Source organism: Tyto alba, unplaced genomic scaffold, assembly GCF_018691265.1.
Source record: "Tyto alba isolate M040663 unplaced genomic scaffold, T.alba_DEE_v4.0 Super-Scaffold_8, whole genome shotgun sequence".
Classification (NCBI taxonomy): domain Eukaryota; kingdom Metazoa; phylum Chordata; class Aves; order Strigiformes; family Tytonidae; genus Tyto; species Tyto alba.
In genome coordinates, this window is record NW_024881329.1 from 21,429,660 (window position 1) to 21,457,179 (window position 27,520).

The 27,520-nt window shown below is 65.9% G+C and overlaps 4 protein-coding genes across 7 annotated transcripts; 3 read left to right on the plus strand and 1 right to left on the minus strand.

Annotated features, from left to right (window-relative positions):
* The first annotated feature begins 3,120 nt into the window (after positions 1-3,120).
* LOC104366019 (lysosomal acid glucosylceramidase) lies at positions 3,121-7,352 on the plus strand. Of its 3 annotated transcripts, none has more exons than XM_032985424.2 (11): positions 3,121-3,156; positions 3,401-3,505; positions 3,733-3,924; positions 4,007-4,153; positions 4,289-4,422; positions 4,767-4,939; positions 5,065-5,299; positions 6,132-6,356; positions 6,437-6,600; positions 6,684-6,809; positions 6,879-7,352. In XM_032985424.2, the coding sequence occupies exons 2-11, from the start codon at positions 3,448-3,450 to the stop codon at positions 7,096-7,098; spliced, it is 1,674 nt and encodes a 557-aa protein (XP_032841315.1). In that variant the 5' UTR covers positions 3,121-3,156; positions 3,401-3,447; the 3' UTR covers positions 7,099-7,352. The 3 variants fall into 3 exon arrangements, with proteins under 3 accessions (XP_032841315.1, XP_032841316.1, XP_042641081.1); XM_032985425.2 differs by having other exon boundaries at positions 3,136-3,156; positions 3,255-3,505; XM_042785147.1 differs by having other exon boundaries at positions 3,136-3,156; positions 3,255-3,505; positions 6,896-7,093.
* Positions 7,353-9,334: 1,982 nt separating this feature from the next.
* Positions 9,335-13,120, plus strand: LOC104366657 (lysosomal acid glucosylceramidase). The gene is made up of 11 exons (XM_032985469.2): positions 9,335-9,440; positions 10,286-10,404; positions 10,562-10,753; positions 10,836-10,982; positions 11,158-11,291; positions 11,463-11,635; positions 11,738-11,975; positions 12,055-12,279; positions 12,361-12,524; positions 12,614-12,739; positions 12,818-13,120. The coding sequence occupies exons 2-11, from the start codon at positions 10,338-10,340 to the stop codon at positions 12,924-12,926; spliced, it is 1,575 nt and encodes a 524-aa protein (XP_032841360.2). The 5' UTR covers positions 9,335-9,440; positions 10,286-10,337; the 3' UTR covers positions 12,927-13,120.
* A 1,584-nt stretch (positions 13,121-14,704) lies between these two features.
* MTX1 (metaxin 1) lies at positions 14,705-17,768 on the minus strand. The gene is made up of 8 exons (XM_032985482.2): positions 17,682-17,768; positions 17,524-17,593; positions 16,869-16,948; positions 16,617-16,709; positions 16,062-16,244; positions 15,800-15,876; positions 15,186-15,340; positions 14,705-15,102 (listed from the first exon to the last, which is right to left on the minus strand). Exons 1-8 carry the CDS (start codon positions 17,760-17,762, stop codon positions 14,876-14,878), a joined length of 966 nt encoding a protein of 321 aa, XP_032841373.2. The 5' UTR covers positions 17,763-17,768; the 3' UTR covers positions 14,705-14,875.
* A 75-nt stretch (positions 17,769-17,843) lies between these two features.
* On the plus strand, positions 17,844-26,892 carry THBS3 (thrombospondin 3). Of its 2 annotated transcripts, XM_042785496.1 has the most exons (23): positions 17,845-19,073; positions 20,159-20,365; positions 20,540-20,796; positions 20,900-21,002; positions 21,262-21,288; positions 21,596-21,678; positions 21,788-21,839; positions 21,923-22,071; positions 22,232-22,372; positions 22,560-22,637; positions 22,720-22,872; positions 22,990-23,100; positions 23,194-23,301; positions 23,533-23,692; positions 23,802-23,920; positions 24,048-24,100; positions 24,289-24,482; positions 24,558-24,736; positions 24,844-24,892; positions 25,063-25,259; positions 25,335-25,507; positions 26,229-26,368; positions 26,571-26,892. In XM_042785496.1, exons 1-23 carry the CDS (start codon positions 18,977-18,979, stop codon positions 26,627-26,629), a joined length of 2,889 nt encoding a protein of 962 aa, XP_042641430.1. In that variant the 5' UTR covers positions 17,845-18,976; the 3' UTR covers positions 26,630-26,892. The 2 variants fall into 2 exon arrangements, with proteins under 2 accessions (XP_042641431.1, XP_042641430.1); XM_042785497.1 differs by lacking the exon at positions 22,560-22,637 and having other exon boundaries at positions 17,844-19,073.
* Positions 26,893-27,520: the final 628 nt, after the last annotated feature.

Below are 27,520 nucleotides of genomic sequence, written 5' to 3' on the forward strand. Positions count from 1 at the left end.
CTGTCCCATGCAGGGATGGGGCAGAGCGGTCCCCACTGCGATGTGGGTGCACCAGGGGCTCAGCACCCGCCGTGGAGCTGGGGCAGCTTGAGCAAGCAGGCACGGGGCCAGGAGTGGGTGCTGAGATGGGCACACCCAGGAAGGAGCTGGAGAGCTTGGAGGGTGTTGCTGAGCAGAGGATTAGGGCAGGGAGATCACGATTGCGGCAGGGTGAGGAAGGGAGGCCACGGCTGCTGGGCTGATCCGGGTCAGCCAGGTCGAGGCAGGCGGGATGCGGCCTGAGGATGCTGACAGCAGTGATGCTGCGTGGGCCGGGCACAGCCCTGTGGTGACTCCAGCAGCGCCCGGGGTGGTGGGGAAGTGTGTGACAGGGTCACTCTGGGAGGCTGGCACATCCCACACTGCGGTGTCACCAGGATGCTGCTCTGGGGCAGGAGCCCTGCGATCCCCAACCCTGGGAGGGGGGGGATGCCCAAATCTGTGCGGAGGGGCCGGAGCATCCGGCTCCTGCCCGGAGGCTGTTTGTGTTTGTCCACAAGAGGGAAATATTTCTCCAGGATCGCAGCACCAGCAAGCCCCGCTCCCAGTATCCCACTTCCAGCATCCCTGCGCCCGGGTGCAGGACTGCTCCTCCACCTGCTGCTTCCTTCCCAGGTTCTTACTTACCAGCTTCCTTCGACCTTTTACTGGCTCCGGTACTAAAAGCTGATGGCCGGATGCTGAATCATCTTGGGACATGTGCCCTCGTCCCTGTGCTCTGCTCGCCTTTGAAGGACTGACGCGCTCTGAGTTTAATGGAGAGGGGGCGAATCCTTCAACGTCACTGGGCTTGGCTCATTAATTCTTGTGCAAAGCGTTGGCTCATTTTGGGGTGCACACTGACTCGTGGCTGCTGGGGCTGGGAGGATGGGAACCCCCCACCCCCAGCAGCTAGCCTGGAACCAGTGACCGCCAGCAAGGGCCAGGTCTCCCTGTGCTTAGGGCTGAGGTCCAGCTGCCTGGCAGGACCCTGGAGCCTGAGCTGCTGCCACGATGCTGCGGCAAGGCTCTGCACACTCGCCTCCCACTTTGGCACTGATGCTTTTGGAGCCGTGCTACCCATACAGGCAGCTCAGCCCCAGCTCCCTGTTCCCATGGTCCCCATCCCCAGTGGCCTGGCTAAGGGACAAAAGTCACCACCCAGGCTGCTCTGCCTGCTGCAGGGCAGGTCTGCAACCACCCTGAGAAAAACCCTGCTCTGGGATCGGCAGCAAGAAGCGGATTTCAGAGGATTTAGTGGGGCTGCTCAGCATCTCCTGTGCCACCCACTCTGTGCTGAGGCGTTGCCCTTCCCCTGGGTCTCACTTTTCCTGCTCAGCAGGAAGCTCTTATCAGCCTGTGTTGGTAGGGACAAGCTTCAGCAGCCTCCACGGTGTTTTTGCTCCCGGGAGCTGTGGAGGCTTGTGGGAACCCGAGCCAGCTGTGGTCAGGCCGGGCTGGACCCCAAAAGAGGGTGTATGGAGCATCCCAGGTGTCCAGGAGGAAGCTGATCGCTGTGGGGCAGCAGGGGCTGACCTATAAACCCCTCCCCAAAACTGGGGCTTATTAGCCCTGGGTGTAGCAGCCGGCTGACACGTTAGTCACAGCTGGGGGTGGGAGACCCACAGGGCAGAGGGACCAGGCCAAGAGTTTCCTTCTGGGGCTGCCTGTTTGCCCCATGAATTGTAACTGGGGGCTGCCCAGCCCCATCTGCCCCTTCCCCATGGCAGTTGGCCTGGGTGCCCCGTGGCTCGGCCCCACATGTCAGGTGGAGGCGTGGGATCATGTCAGGGCAGTGCTGGAGGGTAGGAGGAACTTTGATGAATTGAATTGCCCCACAGCTGCATCTGATATGCCAGAGAGAAGAAAATTGGCCATGAAGTGCTGCTCCACCTGGAGAGGGAGAGCTGACGGAGTGGTTTAACCCTGTGGAGGGAAATTCCGAGCCCTGGTGTTCAATGCTTTTGGGCAGGAGGAGCAGTGGCTGGGAGCTGGCTGCTCTCTGTCCCGCTGGGCCACCCCTGCGGAGAGATGTTGAGGCCACCCCTATAGCCCCCTCCCCTGCTACCAAAAAAACCCACCACTCACTCAAACCCAGGACAGTGCGTGCACGTGTGTCTATGTGAGCGGACATGTCCTGGGCAACGTGACCAGAACCCAGCAGTGCCCGTGTGCTTAGGTGAGCCGACCCAGTTCAGCCCTGTCTCTTTGGACTGGGAGGGTTGCTCTTGAAGGAGCAGGGATCACCCCCGGAGCAGTTTGTCACCAGGCAGAGGAGCAGAGGCTCTGCCCCTGGCACAGCTGGTGTCGGCGTGGTGGGTTCCCCTCTGTGGGTCTGGCTCGACAGTGCAGCCCTGGCTGCCGGCGCAGGGGGCCAGAGCGCAACCCTGCCCGTTCAGGGTGTGGGGTACTTGCCAGCTTGCTGCTCCTGCTGCTGCCTTCCATGGTGTGTGCTGATGTGGGGCGAGCAATGAAAAAGGCTTGGGCAGGGCATGGCAGCAGCTCCAGCTCCTGTGTGGCTGCACCTGATGGATCCTTTTGTGGCACCGGGTCATGCAGCCACGTTTGCCACCCTTACCTGGGGGTCCTGGACCCTCCCCGTGGGGAATGGGGGAACCACGGTGATGGGCAGGGGTAAATCACCCAAGGTGCTGTTAGAGCTCATTAACAGGACAGCCAGCAGCGCCTGTGAGCCTGCCTGTGGGCTCTGCTGTGCTTCCAGGGATTCATCCAGACCCTGCCTGACAGAATAAAGAAATCAGTTCTTCCTTCGTGGCATTGTAGTGAGTTCTCAGAGCTGCCCCATGCTGCATATTCCTGTGCTGGTGGGGTCTTTTGAGTGGCCAGAGCTGCCAGCATGATGTTCTCGCCTCTCCTCGCTGGGGGCTGACACCCTTGCACGGCAGTGGAAGGTGAGGGGGACCTGGTGTTCCCCACCTCTGGCCCTGCAGCGAGGAGATGTGCAATGGTCCGGGTCCAAGACCGGGAGTAGGTACGGGCCAGGAGGAGAGCAAGGAGGAGCTGTGGGGGTGGGAGAGGGTGTGCTGCAGAGGGAGGTCTTGAAGCAGCTCCCTGTAAAGGCGAGGTGGGGAGGCTGGAGCTGCCTGAGGAGGAGGAGGAGGGCTGGCAGCAGCACAGGTCAGGGAGCAGCCGGGGTGGAGGAGGGGGGGGGGCTGTGGGATCCTGGGGGGGGGATGGACCCACCTCACCTCCCTGCAAGGCAAGGGTCTCTGCAGGGGGGCAGGATGGACCGTGTGGCAGGAGCTTCCCAGCAGTGGAAGGAGGAGCGGAGACAGCGCTGATCCAGCCGGGGAGCACAGCCTGTTCCTCCAGCCCCTCCTGCACCCACGCCTGCCTTGGCTGAGGGTGCCCCCACCCGCAGGCTCTGCTCCCCAGGACCCACTGGAGCTGGGGGGACACGGAGGGGCCATGGGGGCTGTCAGCATCCTGGGCTGGCTGCTGCTGCAGACAGTGCCCTGGGCTGCAGGTGAGCACAGGGACGTTGCGGGGGTGGCAATGGGACGGCACGGCTGGGGTGCCCTGGGACAGGGTCAGGAGCCTGGGTGAGCGCAAGAACTGGGGTGCCTGGGGACGTGACGGGGTGCAGAGCGCGGGGGCAGCGGGAGCACCCCGGGGGCAGGCAGGAGAGTTCTGGCAGGGACGCGTCCCCGAGCCGGCAGCTGCCCTCACCCTGCCCGTGCCCCCCCGCCCCAGGTGCCCAGCCCTGCAGCCCCAAGTATTTTGGCCGCGATGCCATGGTGTGCGTCTGCAACGCCACGTACTGCGACACGCTGGACCCCGTGGTCCTGCCGGCACCGGGCACCTACGTCAAGTACGAGAGCAGCAAGGCCGGCAAGCGGCTGGAGCGCAGCGAGGGGAGCTTCCAGCGCAGCCTGCGCGCCCCAGGTACCCGCTGCAGCTGGGTGGGTGGCAAGTGCCACCGCAGGACCCCCAGGCACCGCGCACTGACTCAGGGTCTCCCTCGCAGGGCTGCTGCTGACGCTCAACGTCTCCGTACTGTACCAGCATGTGAAGGGCTTTGGCGGGTCCCTCTCTGACGCTGCTGCCCTGAACATCTTGGGGCTGTCACAACCAGCCCAGGACAACCTGCTGCGCTCGTACTTCTCTGAGAGCGGTGAGCAGTGAGGGCACCAGCAGCATGGGGTGGCTCGCAGGGTCCCCAAAGGCAGCTGCACTGGTCCCTGCTGCAGGGACACCCATCACCTGGGCGCCTGCTCCGGTGCCTTTTGATGCCTTTCCTGCTCCACAGGGATTGAGTACAACCTCATCCGGCTCCCCATGGCTTGCAGCGACTTCTCCGTGCGCCCCTACAGCTATGACGATGTCCCCTACGACTACGAGCTGAAGCACTTCAGGCTGGCAGAAGAGGACGTGAAGATGAAGGTGGGAGGCTGAAGCCACTGCCATCAGCCCCTTGTCCCCTCTCCCACCAGAGCTCCTGCGTGTGCAGGGTCCCCCATGACCAGGGTGCTGCTGTGCTGCACACACAGTGGCAGGGTGCACGGGGACAGCCCGTGGGAGCTGGCACCTCCTCCGGGGCATGTCCTGACGCATTCCAGCTGGCGCTGGCAGGCTGTGGAGCCGGGGCGCTGTGCCATGGGGTGGTGCTCGCAGGCTGCCATTTCCCACTGAGGTCCCTTGAGTGCTCCCCTTCCACCCACGCTGGGCTGTGTGATTTCAGGGGGCCGCAGCTACAGCTGAGCCGGTCCCTCTGCCCCTTCCTGCAGATCCCCCTCCTGCACCGAGCCTCAGCCATGAGCAGGCGGCCACTGTCGCTGTACGCCAGCCCCTGGACCACCCCAGCCTGGATGAAGACTAACGGGGATGTCCGTGGGAAGGGCACGCTGAAGGGCCAGGCGGGGGACAAATACCACAAGACCTGGGCCAACTACTTCATCAAGTACCATCCCCTGGAGCTGGGATGCTGGAGGATGGCAGAGGGCTGAGGGGGGGGCTGGGGAGCAGGTTGGGTGGGCAGAGGGTGGGCAGGCATGGCTGACTTTGCCCCCCTTTTCCCTGCGCCAGGTTCCTGGACGAATACACCAAACACAACGTGACCTTCTGGGCGGTGACAGTGCAGAACGAGCCCCTTGCAGCCCTCCTCACGCCCACCCAGTTCCCTACCATTGCCTTCACCGCCGCGAAACAGCGGGACTTTGTTGTCCAAGACCTGGGCCCCGCACTGGCCCGCAGCCCCCACCGCACCCAGCTCATCATCCTGGACGACCAGCGCATCTACCTCCCGCACTGGGCCAAAGTGGTGAGGAGCAAAGCCCACCACCCTGCCCAGCTCCTTCCTCTCCCCCCGCTCCGTGTCCCACCCAACCTTTGGGCTTCAGCTGAAAATTAAGCCAACAGCTGCTCCCAGCCCTAGACAGAGCAGGAGGCAAGTAAGGTCTGCCAGAGAGGGAGATGGAGCCAGCTAATTTGGTAGCAACCACCTCTGCCTGTGCCTGGCTGAAGCAGGGACGGGAGGTGGCATCCGCGTCCCGGATTCCCACAGCGCAGCACGCAGGGGCGCTGCCAGTGCACCACCACCTTCTCCAGGCAGAGTTTCAGCTGATTCGGCTTATCCTTTGCAATGCTGAAGAGCCGTTTGTGGGAATTACCTTAAACTAAAGGAAAGAGAATAAAATGTGTTCCCGCCCCTGCCTCGAGTGAGGTTGGAGCTGCAGGGGAGGGTGCAACACGTCCTCCCTCACCTCCAACTGGCAGCACCCTGGGGACCAGGCAGGGCCATTGTGCAAGACCACCCTGGAGAGGGATACAGAGAGAGGACCAGGCGGCAGCAGGAGCCCCGTAGGGGGCAAGGAGCCCACCCAGGGGCACATCTGCCCCTGCACACCCATTGCTCTGTAACCCAGCAGGGTGCCGGCACCACCTTGGGGTGCTGCATGTGGCTTTCTGCTTGGGGTGCAGGTGCTGAAGGGGCCTGCAGGCGTGGGAGCCTGCACTGCTGGCAGGAGGGGACAAGAGGGGAGGCAGGTGGCCCTAGGAGACCCCGCTGGCACGTGGGGGTCCATGTGTCCATCCCCGTGGGGCTCAGGGTGCTGGTGACCCCAGTGTGAGGCATCTCTTCTGCTCCCCCCCAGATACTGGGCAATGCCACCGCTGCCCGCTATGTTGCTGGTCTGGGGGTTCACTGGTACCTGGACAGCATTGTCCCAGCCCGCTGCAGCCTCGAGGCCACCCACAAGCTCTTCCCTGACCATTTTCTTCTCTACACGGAGGCCTGCAGCGGCTTCCTCACCCTCCGGTTCTCTGTGTCCCTGGGCTGCTGGGAGCGAGGGGACCACTACAGCTACAGCATCCTGAAGGTACGTCCCACCCCCAGCACTGCCTGCCGGGGGCTGGGGGCCCAGCTCAGCCCCGCTCAGCCCCTTCCCCTCCTGCCCAGGTCCTGAACCACTTTGTGGCTGGCTGGACTGACTGGAACCTGGCCCTGGACCTGCAGGGGGGCCCCAACTGGGTCAAGAACTACGTGGACAGCCCCGTCATCGTGGACAGCAACAAGAACGTCTTCTACAAGCAGCCCATGTTCTATCACATGGGGCACTTCAGGTGGGTCAGGGCCAGGGGGGCTCAGGTGCTGCTGCCAGCCTGAGACTGGGGTCACGATCCCTCTCCTGCTCCTCTCCCTGCAGCAAGTTCATCCCCGAGGGCTCCCGGCGCGTGGGGCTGCACAGTAGCTGCCGATGCCTCATCTGTCAGCTGGAGCACGTGGCCGTCCTGCGCCCCGACAGGGCCCTCGTCCTGGTGGTCCTCAACAGGTCAGTGGGGCAGCCCGGCCGGGGGAATGCGGGGGGGATGCTTGGCACCAGCCGTGCCAACCTTCTCAGCCCCTCTGGTCCCCCAGGTTTGGCTGGGACGTGCCGTTCGGGATCCAGGACCCTGACGTTGGTTTCATCGAGACTGTGGCTCCAGCTCACTCCATCCAGACCTACCTGTGGCGCCAGCAGTGATGGCCAGGGCAGTGCTGGGGATGGTGCCGAATGGCTGGGGGGGTCTCCAGGGGTCGGCTCTTCCCCCACCCTTTCCAGCATCCTTCAACAGTGGTGACCTACTGCTTGGGGGTGCAGGATAGACCAGGGGTTGGGCCCCCGTGCAAGAGGCTGCATGTGCTCCCAGCACTGGGGTCTCACCAGGGCAGCTGCTGGTTCTTCCCAGCCTCCCTCCTCCCTCCCCGGCACCCCCCGGCCCCCTGAAAGCTCCTGCTGCGCTGTGTCCTGGACCACGCTTCCACACGTGGCTCCCTTGAAACCTTCGCGTGTGTCTCAGGCGCCAAGTAAAGCCGTGACGTGCTCCCTCCGGTATGCACCGTACCCGTCAGTGTTTCCTCTATGCTCTCAGAAATCGCTCGGTTTTCCTCGGAGAGGCGGTGAAGAGCGAGGGGTGCCCCGGAGGGCTCCATCCCCGTGGCCCGCGTGTGGCTGCCTTGTTTATCGCTGCAGCTGGAGCCTCAGCCGCTCGCCAGCTCTTGATTTGTTTCATATGTGCTGTTGATTTTCCCCAGCCTTTTTTTTTTTTTTTTTTTCCCTTTTAAAATCAAAATGTCCTTTGCACTGGGGCAGACACTGTAGAAAAGGCGGAGTAAATTCCATCAGTGTCCCCATCTACCAAACCTCACAGACGAATTAGGATGATGCCATCTCTTCCAGAGCTCATGCCACTGGCTGCATCCAGCCACCCTCCGCTAGTGTGGCCTCCGGACAGACTCCCCTCTATTCTGGTGGTGGCCGACATAGAGCTGGCAGCCTGCAATTACCTGGCCATCCTGTTTGCTCTCTTTAAATACCGGTTACAGTATTTGCTTGCTCCAGCCTTTGGGAACATTACCAGCATCTTTGAAGTCCTGGAATGAGAAAGCCAGAGCGCTCCTTGGCAAACTCCCCTTGTGTGTGAGCTGTGGAGTTGCTGATGTTGGGGAAAAAGGGAAAAAAAAAAAAAAAAAGAGGTTTAACAGCTGTTTTCCTGGAGTGCGGCGTGAAGGTGGCACCAGGCTCTGTCTCAGCACTGTTCGCAGAGCACATCTGCCTGTCCTGTGTTTTTATCGATGTTCCTGGGCAGCACTGGCCCGAATGGCAGCTGGGCTGCCTGTGCTTCTCAAAGAGTACATCAAAGCATTGCCGCGCAGGGACGACGCGTACGCGGCCCCACACCCCCAGATGTTCAGCAGCGCTCGGGGACGCGTGTGCAGAGAAATACTTCGGCACAGCCCCTCCGGGCGGGCTCGGTGCTCCCCGGCCATCTGGAAACGCATCTGCCGCAGGGCGAGGACCTGCCCTCCATGCTGAAGAGCTAACGGGGAAACAGGGATGCAACATCCCCAGCAGCGGGTGCGAGGGGCTGGGATGAGGCTGGAGGGATCATCCCCATCATCCCCGCCAGCCACAGCCTGGGCCAGGGGGTCCTTGCTCAGGCCTGCAGCAGGAGGAGTGGTCCCCGGGTGAGGGGCTGCGGTCCCCAAGCAAGGGTCTGCCCCCCTGGCCACGCACACGAGTGGCATCAGGGGGACAGAGGGGCCAGGCTGGGCAGATGCCGCCTCTCCTGTGGCTCTGCCCCCCCTCCTGTTTCTCCCGATGCTTGCAATTAGGCAGGATCCCCAATTAGAAGGTGTGGAGCCCAGGCTTGTTTTGCAGATGATAAACTACTTCGGTCTGCCCCACCCAACCCAGCTGCGGGCGTGAGGCTTCGGTGTGGGGGACACAGCCCCACAGCAGGGGTGAGCGGGGCCCTGGCAGGCAGCACACACAGCCCCCCCACTGCACCCATTATCTTCTGAGCGGGGGGGCGAGGAGCAGGGTGCAGTCCCTGCAGTGGCTGGCTGCTGGTGAGGTTACTGGTGAAAGTTGCTGGTGCAGCCACCAGCAGGGCACAGCTGCAGCACTGATGGCTCTTGCCTGTGCCCCATGGCAAAGCTGACCCACTGCCAAGTGGGACTCGAGGTCGAGCACCCACAACCCACACAACTCCAGCGGGGCCACCCGGGTGGGCACAGGGTGTCCTGGGGAGACAAGGCTCCCTCTGTGGGGCTATTTGCGAGGGGAGCATCGTGCTGTGCGGAGGTGGCTGCCAGGGGTCCTGTCTGGGATGATGGAGGCACTTGGGGGGCTTGGTGGCTCCCACCCCTCTGGCTTCCCTCTGGCCACTGGGACAGGTTTCAGGAAAGCTTTGCAAATGCTGTGGTGAGTGTTGAAAGCTCTCATTGGAGCGAGGTTGCAAAATCATCCCCGGGGCTCCTCTTCAAACGCAGAGAGTCCCATGAGCTGACCTCTCCGGGACTCACCTTTCCTGCTCTGCCAGACGCTGTCACCTCCTACCACGCACAGCCAGAAAGCAGGTCCTACCACCCCGCTGCCCCGGCCCAGCGGAGACGCAGCGAGAGGCTTTTCTGTCAGCAGGTGAGTACCCTGGGTCCGGAGCGGCTTCATCGGCCAGTGGGGACAGGGATGGCTCCGGACAGCAGGACCACGCTGAGGCCGTGCCTGCAGCACTGGGCATCGCCCCCGGGCAGAGGCAATGGGTGCAGGACAGCCCGCCTGACCCCGGTCCCCATCCCCACAGTCTTAGGGAGCAGCGAGCTGGCACCATCCCACCCTCATGTCCCCTTGCCCCGGGGGCAGCAGCCTGGCATGGGGGTCCTGCAGCACGGAGGTGGCTCCTCCAGTGCCTCCCGAGAAGCTCCTTGCCCAGCGTCACGGGAAAGACAGGCCAGGGTGGGAGCACCCCCAGAGAGCAGGGACATGTGGGACCCCTCTGCACTTGGGCCCCAAAATACTCTGGCTGGGCAAGCTCGTGGGGTCGGGAGCGTGTTTGCTCCCAGCCGCAGCTTGGGAGGCCCCAGGGACACGTGGAGCGGCACGGCGTGGCACAGCACAGACACAGGATGAGCAAGGAGGGAGAAGAAGTGGGAGGGAGACTATGGGAGTGAACTGAGCAGCTGGGTACAGTCAGCGTGGGCGGCTGGGAATGCCAGGCCGGTGGGTTGTACACACCTGGGGGGCTGCACCCCCGGCTGGGATGTGGCCAGAGCTCTCCGTGGGCACTGGTGGGGCTGGAGGGAAGGCGAGAACTGGGCTGGGGCTGTGGAGAGTGGGCAGGGCGGCGGGGGGCTCAGCCCTGGCAGCGGGTGCTGATGTTCCCTGAGGCTCCCGGGTGGGAGGATGCTGGGGCTGTCTCTGTCCCTGTGCAGGGCTGGGACAGGGCAAGAGGAGCTGGTTGCTGACACCCACCACCCCGCTCCCAGCTCTGGTGCTTGCCGTCAGCGTCTGAACAAGCCACGCTGCAGCAGAGGTGCCATGGGACCTGGGTGCATGGGCGTCCTGGGCTGGCTGCTGCTGGTGCAGGCAGCATTGCAGGCAGAAGGTAAGTGCTGGGCTTGTGACCCCAGAGCAGAGGGCTGCAGAGCTCAGCAGTTTAGGGCAGCAAAGCCACGGGTTTGGCATCTGTGGTGGGTTGAAGGGGTGAGCTGGGGTCTTGCCGCAGCCCTTTTGTGCCTGCCTGGTCTCTCCTCCCGCCGCAGGCGGCCGGCCCTGCGATGCCAGGGACTTTGGTCACGGCTCACTGGTGTGCGCCTGCAGCGCCGTGTACTGCGACACGCTGGACCCCGTGGTCCTGCCAGCGCCGGGCACCTACGTCAAGTACGAGAGCAGCAAGGCCGGAAAACGGCTGGAGCGCAGCGAGGGGAGCTTCCAGCGCAATGCCAAGACCTCAGGTACCCGCTGTGGCCAGACACCTGCCTGCGCAGACAGAGTCTGTCCCTCCACAGTGGCTGTGACAGCGTTTGTCCCCCGCAGATTTCCATCTCACCCTGGACATGGCACAGCGGTACCAGAAGGTGAAGGGCTTTGGTGGCTCTGTCACAGACTCAGCTGCCATTAACATCCAGTCCCTGTCCAAGGATGCCCAGAATCACTTGCTTCGTTCCTATTTTTCTGAGGAAGGTGAGCCTGGAGCAGGGCAATGCTGCTGGGTGGAGGGGCCGGTCTGTCTGGCCTCCCATGCTTGGGGTCTGACAGCTAAGACTCACACCAAGGGGCTGGGAGGCTGCTGAAAGCCGGGGGGATGCACCCCCCTGAATACACCCCAGGGATGCTCATCCACCCACCCTGTCCCCAGGCATCGAGTACAACCTCGTGCGCGTCCCCATGGCCAGCACCGACTTCTCCGTCCGCCTGTACACCTATGCTGATGCGGAGGGTGACTTCGAGCTGAAGCACTTCAACCTGACAGAGGAGGACACACGGATGAAGGTGAGTCCTACAGGCCAAGCCCGAGGCACTGGGACTTGCAGCCCGGGTGGGCTGTGCTGGGGAAGGGGAGCACCTTTTTGCTGATGGGGAGGGAGAGGACTCGTCCTGCCGCCTGCGATGCCATCACTGGGGCAGACACGGGGAGCTCACTGCCATCCCGGTTGTCCCCAGATCCCCATCCTCCGGGCAGCCCAGGAGGTAGCCAAGTGGCCGCTGTCACTGTATGCCAGCCCCTGGACCTCCCCGGTCTGGATGAAGACGAACGGCGCGATGACAGGGAGGGGGACACTGAAGGGCAGCCCTGGGGACAAGTACCACCAGGCCTGGGCCAAGTACTTCATCCGGTGAGGGGCCAGGGGAGCACAGCGGGTGCTGGGGTCACCGTGCCTGGGGCTAAGGCTGGTGCTGCTGCGACGGGGCTGTTCACCATCTGCCCCTGCGCGCAGGTTCCTGGATGAATACGCCAAGCACAACCTGACCTTCTGGGCAGTGACAGCGGGGAACGAGCCCACGGCTGGTGAGATTGTCTTCTACCCCTTCCAGTGTCTGGGCTTCTCCCCCGAGCACCAGCGGGACTTCATCGCGCGGGACCTGGGCCCCGCACTGGCCAACAGCTCCCACCGCAACGTCCAGCTCATCATCCTGGACGACCAGAGGGTGATGCTGCCCTACTGGGCCCAGGTGGTGAGTTCCCACAGCGGCTCTCCCAGCCCCACAGCAGCTCTCCCAGCCCTGTGCACTGGTGACTCCTTTCTCCTGCCAGGTTCTCAAAGACCCTGTGGCCGCCAGCTATATCAGCGGCATCGGCATCCACTGGTACCTGGACTTCCTGGCACCCATCGACCTCACGCTCTCCATCACCCATCACCTCTTCCCAGACTATTTCCTCCTCTCCACAGAGGCCTCCACCGGCTCCTACTTCTGGGAGCCCAGGGTGGTGCTGGGTGGCTGGGACCGTGGCAGCAAGTACAGCCACAGCATCCTGACGGTAGGGCTTGGTGGGGGCCACTGATGCGCCGGCCACCCCCCTGCGCCTGCCCGCAGCTCAGCGCCATCACCTGCCCTGCAGAACCTCAACAACTACGTGACGGGCTGGACCGACTGGAACCTGGCCCTGAACCTGGAGGGGGGCCCCAACTGGAGCAAGAACTACGTGGACAGCCCCATCATCGTGGACAGCAGCAAGGACATCTTCTACAAGCAGCCCATGTTCTATCACATGGGGCACTTCAGGTGGGTCGGGGCCAGGGGTGGCCGGCAAGGAGCTGCTGACTCCAGCCACCATCCCGGGCCCCACGCTCAGACCCTGCTTGTCCCTGCAGCAAGTTCATCCCCGAGGGCTCGCAGCGCGTGGGGCTGGCTGTCTCCAAGAAGTGCCGCCGGTGCGACCTAGAGCACTCAGCATTCCTGCGCCCCGATGGTGCAATCGTCCTGGTGGTCCTGAACCGGTGAGTGGCTCAGCCCGGCGCCCCAACTCGAAGCCTGGCTGCCCGCTCTGACCTGCATCCCTTCTCCCACCCCCACAGCTCCCCTGTGGACGTGTCCTTCGGGATCTCTGACCCACAGGTCGGCTTCATTGAGGCCACGGCTCCCACTGACTCCATCCAGACTTTCCTGTGGAAGCAGCCAGCCTAGTGCAGAGGTGGGAGGTGCTGGCACCGGGAGCTCGGTGCTGGTGGAGGGTTTGGGGACGGGCCCCTTGCGTGGGGATGGGGCTGCAGAACAGCCCCTGCAGCCCCACAGTGCCCCCGGGGACCTGTTTGATCCAAGGGCTGCAACACCTGCTCTTTTCTAGATGTTTTCATAAAATAAACAGGTTTTCTACAACCTCACTGGCTCCCCCTCTGCTGCTCAGCGAGCAGGACTGTGCTGGGATCCAGAGGAAGAGGCAGGTTTGGGGCTGGTGGTACCTGCTGAGCCCCATGGGGTCCCATCCTGCCTCTGCCGGGGTTCCTCGGGGGCACCCTACGAGGGACCAAGTCTGTGCTGCAGGGGAGCAGGGGGCTGTCACCCCCCAGGGCAGCATCCCCAGACCAGGGCAGGGGCCTGAAGCTGGAAGGGACCTGGGGCCAGCAGCAGCCAGGACCTGCAGCCGGAATTTAGCACAGGGCCCCGACGTCAGCAGCCCCTGCTTCTCCTCCCGGCCAGAGCGGGCAGCCACGTGCTGCGGTTTCTCCTGACGGAGCAGCCATCAGTCCCCCCCACTGCCCCCAGCTAATGGGAACCGGGAGTGTCGGGCACATACTTCCCGAGTGACGTTACGGGGGGGGGGGCTGCACTGAGTCATCCCCCTCCCAGTGGGGCCCCTCAAACTGGGCCAGCGTGGGGGAGGCTCCGCAGCCAGCCCCAACACCGCGGCATGGCACCGCGTCCCTGCTCCTGGCACAACGCAGGGGCCCCCTGGCCATCACGTCTGGGGGGGCCTGGGGACGCTGGGCAGAGCCAGCTCCCGAGGGTGCCTGCAGCAGCTGGGTCGGGGTGCCGGTGGCGGCAGGAGCCGAACAAGCGAGGGGCTGTGTACCGCCCAGCAGCCAGCATGCAGGCGAGCCTGGCCGGGCGCCGCTTTTCCATTCGCGCGCTCGTAAACCGGCGGTGACCAGAGGAAACCGCAGCGGTGCGGCCAACCCTGGGGCTGAGCCCCATGCAGGGTGTCCCGAGGGAGCACCGTGGCACTGCTGGGGTACACGGTGCCTGGGCGCCCCCCCCCACCCCCCCTACCCCAGCCCCAGGCCCTGCTCTGCAGCCCACGTGCCCTCGGCCGCCGCTGCCGGAGCCACGCTTACCGAGCGATGTGTTTTTGGCAGTGCCAGCTGTGAGGAACTCCCCATTGCTGGCAGGAGCGGAGGAATGCAAACAGAGCTGTCAGCACCGGAGAGATTCCTGCTGCAGCCACGGCTGCTCGCCGCCCTGCTTGTGCTGCTGCAGGGAGCTGGGCTCCAGGTGTCCCTCCAGCAGTGGGGAGTGCTCATGCCCTCCTGGGCTGGGGACACATCCTGCCGAGGAATCCAGGACTCCCTTGCTACTGGTTTCTGCCATGCAGCAGCTCTCGGGGAAGCAGTGGGGGGGACCAGCCCCACAGAACCTACTGCCTGCTCTGCCTGGCAGACAGTGGGCTGGGATGCTGCAGGGTGGGAGAGAGGAAGGGCTCAGCCCCATGGCTGCTGCAGAAAGGAGGGGGATGATGCTGAGATGCTCACAGGTATTTTTAGGAACCTAAAAACCCACAGGGCTCCCCTCCACCCCATCCCCAGAACTCCCCGAGGCTGGGGATGAGGGGCAGAGCTACGAGAAGGACACGGGGTGCAGTACCAGGGCAGGCAATGGGGCAGTGCATTGGTGCCCGCTGCAGCACTCCAGCCTGTGCTACTGGGGAAACTGGGAAGGGCCCTGAGCTTGCTGGGAGGATGAGAGGGTGCAGGCAGAGAGAGGGAGGTTTATTAGCATGGCAGATGTGCTCCCCACAGAGAGGGCTGCAACTCCTGGCGGGACACAGAGCAAGCACCCGCAGGGAGCGACGCTGCCAGGCTCCTGGCGTAAAAAGTCAGTTCCATGGACTGGAGGAGGATCAGGCGAGCAGCTCTTCTTCACTCCTCCTCCTCCTCTTCCTCCTCCTCCAGGGCAATGGGCTGGCGACCAGCCGGCCCTGTACCACCACGCTGGATGGAGACGATGCCGCTCAGGAAGGCATAGCCCAGCATGGCTGCCAGCCCCACCAGCACCGACAGCAGCTGGTTGCGCCGTTTGTGAGGGTCCTCCTCCGCCTCGCCGCCATCAGCACCCACAACCCGTGGGGCACTGGCTGGGGGGTCACCTGGGGGGAGGCAAAGCAGGGGTGTGGAGGGGGGGGACAGGTCACCCTGAGCCTGCAGGGCGAGGCAGGGGGACGCATCTCACCTCCGTCCCAAGGGAAGTAGAGGCTGAGGATGGAGGTGCAGTAGTTGCACAGGTTCTGCAGGGACTTCAGGTGCTGCTGCAGTTTCCCGTTGGGCAGCTTCGCCTTCAGAAGCGGCGCCAGGCGGCTGAAGACAAAGGCGTCGAGGGAGGCCGGCCTGGGGCACAGAGACCTGCGACTGGGTCACGGTCCCTCCCACCTCCTCCCACCATCCCTACCCAAAGCCACCCGGACATGTCAGCCACCCCCAGCACCCCAGGGGACAGCAAGCAGCTCCTCCTCCTCCTCCTCCTCCTCCTCCTCCTCCGTAGGGAGCTGCACCCAGCCCTCGAGGTGAGGCTGGAGGGGAGCAGCACGATCCCATCCCTGAGCAGCTCTGCTGGCTCTAAGAGATGGGGAAAGAGATGCTGGGGCTGCCGGCAGCTCCTGCAGCCTTAACGCCTGCTGCCCACATTGCTCCGTGCTGCCACGGACAGCCCTGTCCCCTGTGAGCCTGTCTGGCCCCCAAAGTGACATGTGTGGGCTGCAGCTTCCACACAGACCACTGGGTCTTGGTCCTGCCTGGATACGGGGGCCTCTTGGGCCCCATAGCACCTTCCCCGCTACGGCCACCTACGAGTCTCCGAAGAAAAACTTCTGGGAGCCGAGGCGCTGGGATAGGAGTGTCAGGCATTCCCGAGCATCCCGGTAGAGCTGGAGAAGGAGGACAGAGGGTTGTCACCCACTCGGCCACGCGGCAGACTGCCACAGCAATAAGGGGAGGGAGAAGGGGGTGCTCAGCCAAGACGAACCCTGGACCCCAACTAAGATTTTGGCCTCATGTGGGTCCCTCTGAGTACCCACCGAGGACCAGCCATGCCCAGAACACATCCCCTCACCTCCTTCTCCAGCTTCTCCTCATCCTCCATGTAGCCATCTCCCCACATAAGCTGCAGCCGCTCCAGGTGCTGCTTGTGCATGCAATTGGGCAGGAAGAAGTTCAGGGGGAAGGGAATGGTTTCCGCATACCACTTCCGCGTGTGTTCCACGTAGTTCTTTGTGTCCACCCAGAAAGTGTGGATCTGCAGCAGAGAACAATCCACACCCAGGCCACGGTGGGGCTGGAGCCAGAGCAGCCTTTTGCCATGGTGGGCGGCACAAAGCCCGTGCCCAGCACTGGACTGGCTGCCCCAGAGACCATGAGGGGCTGAGGGAGCATCAGGGACGAGGCCAGACCCCAGCCCTGGCTGCACAACCCACTGGTGCCACACAAGATACCCAGCACCCTGATCTCTGCTCCAGGCTGCGATTTTGCTGCCTGCAACATCCTCTGGTTCTCCTGGCAGGCGAGTCCACACCTGAACCCACCGGCATCGCTCCAGGGAGCGGATCCGGTCCTTGGTGAGGCCATCTCCCCCGTGTCCCCCTTTGAGACGTTTCCACAGGCGACTCACCAGCACTGGCAGCAGTTTCTCTTCCAGCAAGGACACGAAGGCCAGCGTGTCCGCCCCTTGTGTAGCCGAGAGGTCGTAGTCAGCGTTATACTTCTGCAGAGCAAATGCAACGGGCATGATCCAGCGAGGAAGAGGAGAATCCTGCCCGTGCCTCTTGGGCAACTGCGACAAAGCCCCCTCCTTCCTAGGGGGGGCTCCGGTGCCCTCCAGCCCCGAGCCTGGGGCAGGGAGTGCCCCCTCGCACCCTGCTACCTGTTTCCTGAGGTGAGTTATGATCTGCTGCGTTTTGGAGATGGTGCCTTCGTCCCGTGTCTTCAGCGCAGGCAGGCGGCCTGAGGGCAGGGAGAGGGGTGGCTGCAGGCAGCAGTGCCCGGGGTGCAACCCTGCTGCGGGCGAGGGGTGCGGGGGAGCTGTACCGGGGTGAAAGGCCCCCCCACGCTTGCAGGAGAGGGCTCAAGGCAGGGGGAGAGATGCAGGTGGTGGGGCGGGGCATCCGTAAAATGGGGCAGGGGGGATACAGCAATGCAAGGAGGGTGGGTGAGGGGATGAAAGCGGTGTGTGATGGGATGAGGAGAATGTAACAGGGTGACGGGAGTGTGCAATGGGACAGGGGGTGCGACGGGATGAGGGGGGCACGCGATGGGGTGGGGGGTCTGATAAGGTGAGGGGGGTGTGCAGTGTCGGGCAGGGGGGTACGATGGGGTCCGAAGGGTGCAGTGGTGCGGGGGGGGGGGGGCAATAGGGCAGCGGGCGGTGCAATAGAGCGGAGGGGTGCAATGGGGTGAGGGGGACATGCAGTGGGGCAGGGGTTGCGATGGGGCGGGGGGGGCACCGGGCGGTGCCGGTGCCGAGGGTTGGGTAGTCCCGGCTGCCCGGCGGTACCGGTAGCTCCGGCGGGGACCCTTACCGGAGGGGCTCCTCCAAGGGTTGGTGACCCGGTGCACCTTCAGCGGTGCCCCCGTGAACCGCGCGTAGGTCTGCAAGAGAGGAGAGAGCGGTAGTGGGGGGCTCGGCCGGGCGGGACGCACCGGCACCGGCCCCAGCACCGGCCTCGCCGCCGCTCACCAGCACAGCCAGGCAGTCGGGGTCCACCGAGGGCAACCCCCAGCCCCCAGCCCAGCAGAACAGCTCCATGGGCGCCGCCATCTTCTCCCCCCCCCCCCCCCCCCCCCCCGACCCGGAACCACACGGGCCGGGCTCCGCCCGCCCCCACCGCGGGGCGGCTCCGCCACCGGCGGCCCGGGGCCGCTCTGTGCCCGAGCGCGGCGAAGCGGAGCCCCCGGGACGGCGATGGCTCTGCGCTTACCGGGTCCCTGGGACCGGGACTCGCCCCCGCATCCCTCTGCCCCGCACGTTTCCATGGAAAGCAAACAGAGGCGGGAGCCCGCTGGCAGCGGAGGGAGGGAAAACTCCCCGTGGGCGGCTCGGGAGCAGCCCGGCCCCCCCGTTACCCGCGGCCGCTGGCGTGCGCCGAGCCGCTGGGGACGGGGGAGCGGGGCTGAGCCCAGCCCGTTGTTATGGAGCCGGGGGAAACAGGAGTAAACACGGCCGGGACGCCCGGGCTGCCCGCCCGCCTTGGCCGGCGCTCAGCGGGGAGCGGCTCGGCCGGCCCGAGCATCCCCCGGTGGGCTCCGGCGGCACGAACCGGCCCGGGCAGGGCCGCCGCCGCCGCCCGAAGGGACGACGGGGGCTCCCGCGGCACCCCCGGTGCCCCCGCTCCTTCTCCCTGTAGCCCGGGGTGATGGGGAAGGAGCTCCCGGGATGAGCTCATGATGTTGCTCTGGGGCTTGGGCCGGGTCCCGGTGCTGATTTATGCCGCTGAGCGCTCTCCAGGCGGGCTGGCTCCGCTCCTCTCCCGCCCGGGGATCACCGCCCGGCCCGGGGGACTCCTCCGGCCCGGGGAGCACCGCCCGGCCCGGGGGGCTGGCACCTCGGCGTGGGGCACCCCCGGCAAAGCAGCCCCGCGCCCTCGACAACCGGCGGCGTCCCCCAGCTCTCCCGGGCTGGGATGCTCCGGCGCTGCTGGGGCTGCTCTGGCTCGCAAGAAGGCGGCCCCAGACTGCCTGACCTCCCGGTGAACCGGCGCCTGCCACACTCAATTTCTGTGAGCGGGAGCTGCGCCAGGGGCGAGCAGCGCCAGGGCGGCCGGTGGGTTGCCCGCAGCCCCGGGCCCGGTGCGCCGCGCTCCGCACCGCTCCGACGGCGGGGCTGCCGCCGCGGCCGATCGCCCGCCGGGGTCCCCGGGATGCGCGCCCGTGATTGACGGCTCTTTGTTTCCTCCTCGCCGGCAGCGCCGGCCCCTCCCCGTTCGCGCCACCCCGCCCCGCCGCGCTCCGCTCCGCACCGGCGGCACCGGCGGCATGGGGGCACCGGCGGCCGCGGGGGACCCGGCGCTCGGCGCGCTCCTGGCCCTGCTCCTGCTGGGAGCCGCCGGAGCGGCTCGCCAGGGGCTGCAAGGTAAGGCTGCTGCCGGGCCGGGCCCCGGGGCGGCGGCGGGGTGGCCCCGACGGGGCGTCCGGGCCGCTGCCGGGCGGGAGGCGGCGGCCGGAGCCCGCCTGGCCCCGCTGCCGCCAGCCGGGGGCCCCCGGCCCCTCTCCCCGGCCCGAGGCCGATGACAGCGGCTCTGCTCGTCCTGGGAGGTCTGGCAGCCGGGCTGCGGGCAGCGGGGGACAGAGGGACATTCATCCCGGGAGCATGGGGCGGCCGCCGGCACCCGGCACCCCTCCCAGGGCCGGCTCCGCCCGGGGCAGCTCGGGGCAGGGAGCCACCGACCCCGCCTGGACGCCGGTCCCGATGCCGTCTCAGGGCAGCGGGAGGGCTCCGGTCGCGCCGCGCGGGTCAGTGCGGGGCTCCCGGGGCCGCGGTGCGCGGCTGGGGTTTCCCCCGGCACCGGGGCTCCTCCCGGGCTGCCCGATGCTGTTGCACAGAGCGGGACCGGGCTCTCCGTGCTCCCCCGGAGTGCCCCGGGTCGGTGCCGAGGGCCAGCCCGTGCCTCCCGGGGCTCCCGGTCCCGCTGTGCCTTGGCGGAGCAGCCGCGGTCGCATCTCCGCACCGCCCGTCGGAGCCGGTCCCGGGGGGCGGGTAAGGGGGGGTTGGCTCCGCGATGCCCCCGCAGCTCCACGCGAGCTGCGCCCTCGCTCCGCCATCCCGCGGGGCAGGAGCGGATCGCCCAGCCCTGCCCGCCCTGGCTGCGGGATGCTCGGGGCGCTGCGACCTTTCCTCGGGGGGGGGAAGTCCCGGCGGCGGAGCAGGGCAGGCTCCGGGCCGGGGACCCCGCCGGTCCCGCCGATGGCGGAGGCTCCGCGGGTCCCTCTCGGCGCTGCCGGTCCTGGAGCGCCACCGCGCGGGACCGGGGCTGGGCGGGGCCCGGAGCCTTCGGGGCTTCCCCGGCCCCCCCCGGGGCCCGGCGGTCCAGGAACCCCATCCCCGTTCCCCCGTCCCCTCGGTCTGGCCGGGCTTGCTCCTCCCCAAGCATCTCCGCACCTCTGTGGCCGGAGCTGTGCTGCCGGTCGGGATGTGACCCCGGCGCTTGGCTCCCGCAGTCATTGACCTGCTGATGGTGAGCGAGGCCCGGCAGATGGCCAGCATAACGCACAAGATCCGGATGGAGCTCTTGACAGTTAATGATGTTTACCTCCTCTCCACCTTCCGCCTGCCGCCCAAGCAGGGGGGGACCCTCTTTGGCCTCTACTCCAAGAAGGACAACACAAGGTGGCTGGAGGTCTCCGTAGTGGGGAAAATCAACAAAGGTGGGTGCCTGTTGTGCGGGGACATGCTGGCCCTGGTCTTGCCCTGATGCTCAGAAAGAAATAGGGACCGAGTTCCTGCTACCCGAGGGGCCCAGCAGCGGGTGCATGCTCGTCCCAAGGGGCTGCCAGTGCTGGGGGGGGGAGAGCTGACAGCCCCTTCCCGTTCCTCTGCAGTCCTGGTGCGCTACCTGCGGGAAGACAACAAGTTGCACTCGGTCAACCTGCAGCATGCACACGTGGCGGACGGGCAGAGCCACACCGTCATCGTGCGCCTGAGCGGGCTGCGCGGGGACATGCTGAACGTGGAGCTCTACGTCGACTGCAAGCAGATGGACTCCAGCGTGGGGCTGCCTGAACTGTCGGAGATCCCCCTAGCAGAGGTGGAGTCCATCGAAGTGCGCACGGGGCAGAAAGCCTACCAGAGGATGCAGGTGAGTGCCAGCATCCCCTGGGGGGGCCGAGAAACACACCCCCTGAGCCCTTGGGGACAGGCAGAGCCCCCCATGGCTGACCGTGTCTCCCCTTGTACATCAGGGGTTTGTGGAGTCGATGAAGCTGATCCTGGGAGGGTCCATGAGCCGCGTCGGCGCCCTGAGCGAGTGCCCTTTCCAAGGAGACGAGTCCATTCACAGTGCAGGTAACAGCACGTCAGCACCCTGCACCAAGCAGAGGCAGCATGGAGGGCTCACAGAGTCACCAATGCATGCTGCCTGCTGTGGCACGTGGAGGTGGGAGGTGACAGCATGCTGCGCAGAGGGGTGCTCCTGCCTCTCCCAGTCCGGGTGTCCCCACGCAGGTGGGAGCTCCTGCGCTGTGCACGTGCTGGCCAGGAGCAACCATGCGAGGTGACGCTGCTGGTCTTTGACGTCAGCATTCAGTAATGTCTCTCCTTGCAGTGACGAGCGTGTTGGCCTCCATCCTGGGTAAGTCCCTGCTCTGCTTCCCCCTTTCCCTGGTGTGAGGGTAATGGCAACATTTGGGGCTCTGCGGAAGCAGAAGACCCTTTGCAGCCTGTCCCTGTGCCCCGAGGGCCTGCAAGGCTCCAGGATGGGGTGGATCAGAGGGCAGGGGATGTGCTACAGGGGTATGGGGTCCTGTGTGGACCAGGGAGGAGGAGGATGGCTCTCTCATCCTCCTGGTTTGGTGCCAGGGAGCAGAGCCGTCCCAGCCCACAGCCCAGGGAGGCTGCATCTGTCCTGGGGCTGACCTTGTCCTTTCTGGTCCTGGCAGGTGAGCAGACCAAGGCGCTGGTCACGCAGCTGACGATCTTCAACCGGGTCCTGACTGAGCTGCGGGAAGACATTAGGGACCAGGTGAGATGGCGGGGTGGTATTGGCTCTCCCTGGGCTGGATTTGCCAAGAGCACGGTGCCAGCCAGTACACTGCATCCCCTCTGACACTCCGTGCTCTGCTGCCTTGCAGGTGAAGGAGATGTCTCTGATCCGCAACACCATCATGGAGTGCCAGGTCTGCGGTGAGTGCTGGCAAGGCTCTGCGCCTACCTCGGGGGTCAAAGGCCGCCCTGTCTCACCCCCTGCCTGGCCCTCTTCTTCTCAGGCTTCCACGAGCACCGGTCCCGCTGCAACCCCAACCCCTGCTTCAGCGGCGTGGACTGCATGGAGACGTATGAGTACCCCGGGTACCGCTGCGGACCCTGCCCGCCGGGGCTGGAGGGAAACGGCACACACTGCGCTGACATCAATGAGGTGGGCACACTCCTGGGATGGGTCAGCAGCCCCAGTTCTGCCAGAGCAGCATGGGAAGATGGTGCTTCCCCTCTCTGGATGTGTCCCAGCCCCAGGGACACATCCGACGTGGGGGATGCCATGCCCGAGGGTGAAGCCTGTCTCTCTCCTCCTGCCACAGTGTGCTCATGCCAACCCCTGCTTCCCCGGCTCCAAGTGCATCAATACGGCCCCTGGCTTCCGCTGCGAGCCCTGTCCCCGCGGCTATCGGGGCAACACTGTCTCTGGAGTCGGGGTGGACTATGCACGGGCCAGCAAGCAGGTGAGTGCAGTGCCACGGGATTTGGCTGGGAGCCTGGGGAGCTGTGGGAGCTCTGGGCTGCTGAGCTGAGGGGACGGGTGGAGGATGCTGTGCCTTCTTGAGGAGGGCAGCTTTCCTGGCACAGGAATAGGCAGGGCTGCAGGCAGGGAAAGACCCCGGGTGACGGTTTCTTCCACGCTGCTCACAGGTTTGCACGGATATTGATGAATGCAACGATGGGAACAATGGGGGCTGTGACCCCAACTCCATCTGCACCAACACGTTGGTGAGCAGAGCTGCCCCACTGCCCTGCCAGGCGTCTGGGGCCACTCTGCAGCCCTAATCCTGCCCTGCCCTCTCTCCCCCAGGGCTCCTACAAGTGTGGTCCCTGCAAGTCAGGGTTTGTGGGGAATCAAACGTCTGGCTGCGTCCCGCAGAAGTCCTGCAGCACTCCCACCTCCAACCCCTGTGACATCAATGGCTTTTGCATGTTTGAGAGGAACGGTGAAATTTCCTGTGCGGTGAGTGGGGGACAGGAGCAAGAAGAGGGAAAAGCAGTGGGGTGCAGGGGGTATTGGCATGGGCAGTAGCTGGTCCTGCCAGGGCACTTCCCAGCCCCTGATTTCTTCTTTCTTCAGTGCAACGTGGGCTGGGCTGGCAATGGCAACGTGTGTGGGCAAGACACAGACCTCGACGGCTACCCAGATGAGCCCCTGCCCTGCATCGACAATAACAAGCACTGCAAGCAGGTGAGCTCTCAGAGAGGGAGGGCAGCATCCTTGGGCAAGGGCTGCCAGAGCTCAGTGAGCCCTCCCCATCTTTAATGCTGTCTGTGCCTGCAGGACAACTGCCGCCTGACACCGAATTCGGGGCAGGAGGATGCCGACAATGACGGCATCGGGGACCAGTGTGACGATGACGCTGATGGTGATGGCATCAAGAATGTGGAGGTGGCTGTGCTGGTCAGGCAGGACGTGGCTCTGGGGGCTGTGCTGGGCAGAAGGCTTCTCCCTTTGGCTTGGGGCTGACTCCCTTATCATACTGCTCCTGGGGACCAGCAGACTTGTGGCTCTGGGGTGGTCTCAGCGTGCTGGAGGAGATGTCCTCCCCTCTGACCCAGGTGGGACTGCGGCCTCTTGTCTGCCACTGCAGCACAGGCATCCCTGTCCTATCCCCCGCAGGACAACTGCCGGCTCTTCCCCAACAAGGACCAGCAGAACTCAGACACCGATTCTTTCGGGGATGCCTGTGACAACTGCCCCAATGTGCCCAATAACGACCAGCGGGACACAGACAGCAATGGCGAGGGGGACGCTTGTGATAATGACATCGATGGGGACGGTGAGCTGCTCTTGGGCTGCCTGCACGGGGCCAGGACTGCTGGCAGAGTGGGGATGCTGTCACACCAGGCCGGGGGGGTGAGGGCATCCACCCAGCACTGTCCTTGCAGGGATTCCCAACATGCTGGATAACTGCCCCAAGGTGCCCAACCCTCTGCAGACGGACCGGGATGAGGACGGCGTTGGGGACGCCTGTGACAGTTGCCCTGAAATGAGCAACCCCACTCAGGTATGGACAGCACCATGCTTGGAGCATGGGTCCGGGCTGGGCAGGGGGGCAGGGGGTTCCTCCTGCAGCACGGCTGGCCCCCCTCGCCCCAGGGTGTCCGCTGAACTAGGGCTCTGGTCTCCTCCAGACAGATATGGACAGTGACCTGGTAGGAGACATCTGTGACACCAACGAGGACAGGTGGGGACCATGTTGCTGCGGGGTCACCTCCCCATCCCCTCTTGTCCTGGCCCATCCCTGGGGGCAGGGCTGGGTTCCTGGAGAGCTGGGAGCGGGGAGGACAGGGTCTTTGGGGTTGGCTAAAGTGCTGGGACATGGTATCAGGTCCCCAGTTTGCAGCGCTGCTCTGACCCTTCTCTTCCTCCCAGTGATGGGGACGGGCATCAGGACACCAAGGACAACTGCGCCGAGATTCCCAACAGCTCCCAGCTGGACTCAGACAACGACGGGCTGGGGGATGACTGTGACAATGACGATGACAACGATGGCATCCCTGACTATGTGGCGCCCGGCCCAGACAACTGCCGCCTCATCCCCAACCCCAACCAGAAGGACTCGGATGGTGAGCACAGGGTGGGCGGGAGGAGGAAAAGCCGTGTGGGCTCAGCCTGGCCCTGACCGGGGTGCGTGTCCCCAGGGAACGGCGTAGGTGATGTGTGCGAGGAGGACTTTGACAATGACACGGTGGTGGACCAGCTGGATGTGTGCCCCGAGAGCGCCGAGGTGACGCTGACCGACTTCCGTGCCTACCAGACTGTCATCCTCGACCCCGAGGGGGATGCCCAGATTGATCCCAACTGGGTTGTCCTCAACCAGGTGTGGGTGCTGCCCCCCATGTTTCTGGGGACTGTGCTGCTGGGGTGGGAGCAGAGGAGGGGCCGGGAGGTCCCTGGGGATGCCCCTCACCCAGCTGTCCTCCACAGGGCATGGAGATCGTGCAGACCATGAACAGTGACCCGGGCTTGGCTGTCGGTAAGAGATGCTCTCCCACCTCCAGCCCCTGTGGGGCAGCCCCCCTACTCCTGTCCCCCTGTGCCAGGGGGTGAGGGGCGGTTCTTTGCCTTGCAGAGGGGTGAAGGGTGGGCTGGAGGGAGTTGGGGAGCTGGGGGAGAGGGCTCCTTGCAGTGTTTGCCTGCCTGTAGGCTACACGGCCTTCAATGGGGTGGACTTCGAGGGCACCTTCCACGTCAACACCATCACCGACGATGACTATGCTGGCTTCATCTTCAGCTACCAGGACAGCGCCAGCTTCTACGTGGTGATGTGGAAGCAAACGGAGCAGACGTACTGGCAGGCCACCCCCTTCCGCGCGGTGGCCGAGCCGGGGCTACAGCTCAAGGTGGGTGCTGGCCACCCTGCGGGCCAGGTTGGGCCCCCCCAGCCAGGTCCCCCCTGACACCCCATGCACCCACAGGCAGTGAAGTCCTCAACGGGCCCTGGGGAGCATCTGCGCAACGCGCTGTGGCACACGGGCCACACGCCCGACCACGTCCGCCTGCTCTGGAAGGACCCACGGAACGTGGGCTGGCGGGACAAGACGTCCTACCGCTGGCAACTGGCGCACAGGCCCCAGGTGGGCTACATCAGGTGAGCAGGGGGGGATCGTGGGGGCTGGTGGGGTGGGGGTGCCCTGGCCGTGGCCATGGGGCAGGGGGAGGATGCTGGATGTTGGGTGGGGTCCGGCCCCGGGGGGCACCACACCAGTGCGGGGGATGCCCAACAACCGGGGGTCCCCTTTCACGGGGCCACTGTGGTGGGGAGGAGGTCCAGCCCTGAGGGGAGGGAGCGGGGATGATGCTGGCAGTGGGGACGGATCCATCCCCCGTGGGACCACACGAGTGTGTGGGGGTGCCGGCTGTGGGGAGGGGTCGCGCCCCGGTGGAGCTGCGGGCGCGTTTCCCCTTTAAGGATCCCGTCGGGGCGGCCGCCGCGGGGGCTCCGAGGGCCGGGCCCGTCCGCCCCGTCGGGCCCCCGCGGCCATTGTCCCGTCGCCATGGCGACCCCGCCGGCCGCCGGAGCCTTTCACATGCAAAGCGCCCGACAAAGGCGGCGGGGCCGGGCCGGGGGCGGCGCGGGGGCGGGGGGGCTCCATGCCGGCCACGGCGGGGGGGCCCCCGGGCCGGTGCCCCCATCCCACGGGGTGCCCCGTTCCCGGTGCGGTGCCCCCATCCCACCCCGGCGAGGGATGCCCCGCTGCCCCTCCAACCCAACCCCGGGGCGAGATGCCTGGCGCTGGCCACGGGGGAGGTGGCGGGGGGGGGTTCCCGGTCCCCCGCTGACCGGCCGGGCCGGGTCCCCCCTCCCGCAGGGTGCGGCTGTTCGAGGGCCCACGGCTGGTGGCCGACTCCGGGGTGATCATCGACACCACCATGCGCGGGGGGCGGCTGGGGGTCTTCTGCTTCTCCCAGGAGAACATCATCTGGTCCAACCTGCAGTACCGCTGCAACGGTGAGCACGAGCTCCCCCCTCCGCGGGGGCCACCGGACACCCCCCCCCCCCGCACCGCACTGTGCCGGGGGCCGAGAGCACGCAGAGCATCTCCTCCCTTATCCCCGATGCGGGGGTCGGTCCTGGGCTGGGGGGCTGTCCCGCTTTAACCGGGGCTTATCTCCCCCCCGGCTCCTGACTGTCCTCCGCTGTCCCCCCGCAGACACGATTCCCGCCGACTTCGAGCCCTTCCGCCGGTTCCTGCTGGAGGGTCGCGAGTGAGGGGCCGCGCCCGGGCCGGGCCCCCCCTCGCCACCGGCACCCCGAGGCGCTCCGGGCCCGCCGCCCCTCCCGGCCGGGACCCGCTCCCGGCCCCCCGCGGACTTTGCACTGCCGGTAGCGGCGCGTGCGGCCGGCAGCAGGGGGGAGAGGGGCCCCGCGGGTGGCGGGGCTGCCCCCCCCCGCGCCCCCCGCCCTGCCCCGGGCGCTGCCTGCCGCCGCAGTCCCTGCCCCAAATCTGGCCATAAAGTTTTGAGTGTTTTCTAGCCTGCGCGCCCTGTTCCTTGAGGGGGGGGGGGGATTCCTGGTGCCCCGAGAGGGCGCCGGGCACCCCCCCCCCCTCTTCCCCCCTCTCCCCCCTCCCTCTCCTCCCCCTTTCCCCGTGCTCTCGGCTCCGTCCGTCGCCGTTCTCCCCGCGGTGGTCGTCGCGGGGGTGCGTGCGTGTGTGTGGGGGAGCCTGGTGCCCGGCCGGTTCCACAGGCGGAGCCCGGTGGCGGCGGGAGGCCGGGACGAGTGCAATATTGGTAGGCGAGAGCACAACACTGCACCGCATCCCGTCCCTCCCGCCGCCCCGGAGGGAGCGGAGCCGCCGCCGCCGCCGCCGCTCGGGCCGCTCCGTGGGAACTGCGCGGCGCGCGCCGAGACCCGGCGGCAGTGCCCGGTCGCCATGGCGACGGGTGTCCCGGCAACGCGGCGGAATGTGGCCCCCCCCCCCCCCCATCCCCGCCCCGGAGCGCGCGGGGCCGGCACCGGCACCGGCCCGGCCCGCCCCCCCCCCCCCCCCCCCCGCCCCGCGGCGGCGACAATGGGCGCGGCGGCGGCGGTTCCCCCTCTTAAAAGGGCAACGCGGCGGCCGCGGGGATGCCCCGCTGGTGCCGGTGGCGTTGCCCGCTC

Bases quoted from the DNA above. Each gene is read 5' to 3' on its own strand.
- LOC104366019 (XM_032985424.2), top strand. From the start codon at position 3,448: ATGGGGGCTGTCAGCATCCTGGGCTGGCTGCTGCTGCAGACAGTGCCC. The intron at 3,506-3,732 runs GTGAGCACAGGG...CCCCCGCCCCAG, and splicing joins GACAGTGCCCTGGGCTGCAG to GTGCCCAGCCCTGCAGCCCC. The intron at 6,357-6,436 runs GTACGTCCCACC...CCTCCTGCCCAG, and splicing joins ACAGCTACAGCATCCTGAAG to GTCCTGAACCACTTTGTGGC.
- LOC104366657 (XM_032985469.2), top strand. From the start codon at position 10,338: ATGGGACCTGGGTGCATGGGCGTCCTGGGCTGGCTGCTGCTGGTGCAG. The intron at 10,405-10,561 runs GTAAGTGCTGGG...CTCCCGCCGCAG, and splicing joins GGCAGCATTGCAGGCAGAAG to GCGGCCGGCCCTGCGATGCC. The intron at 11,976-12,054 runs GTGAGTTCCCAC...TTCTCCTGCCAG, and splicing joins TGCCCTACTGGGCCCAGGTG to GTTCTCAAAGACCCTGTGGC.
- MTX1 (XM_032985482.2), bottom strand. From the start codon at position 17,762: ATGGCGGCGCCCATGGAGCTGTTCTGCTGGGCTGGGGGCTGGGGGTTG. The intron at 17,594-17,681 runs GTGAGCGGCGGC...CCTCTCTTGCAG, and splicing joins CCGACTGCCTGGCTGTGCTG to ACCTACGCGCGGTTCACGGG. The intron at 16,949-17,523 runs GTAAGGGTCCCC...CCCTGCCCTCAG, and splicing joins CCCTTGGAGGAGCCCCTCCG to GCCGCCTGCCTGCGCTGAAG.
- THBS3 (XM_042785496.1), top strand. From the start codon at position 18,977: ATGGGGGCACCGGCGGCCGCGGGGGACCCGGCGCTCGGCGCGCTCCTG. The intron at 22,873-22,989 runs GTGAGTGGGGGA...TTCTTTCTTCAG, and splicing joins ACGGTGAAATTTCCTGTGCG to TGCAACGTGGGCTGGGCTGG. The intron at 23,693-23,801 runs GTGAGCTGCTCT...CTGTCCTTGCAG, and splicing joins TAATGACATCGATGGGGACG to GGATTCCCAACATGCTGGAT.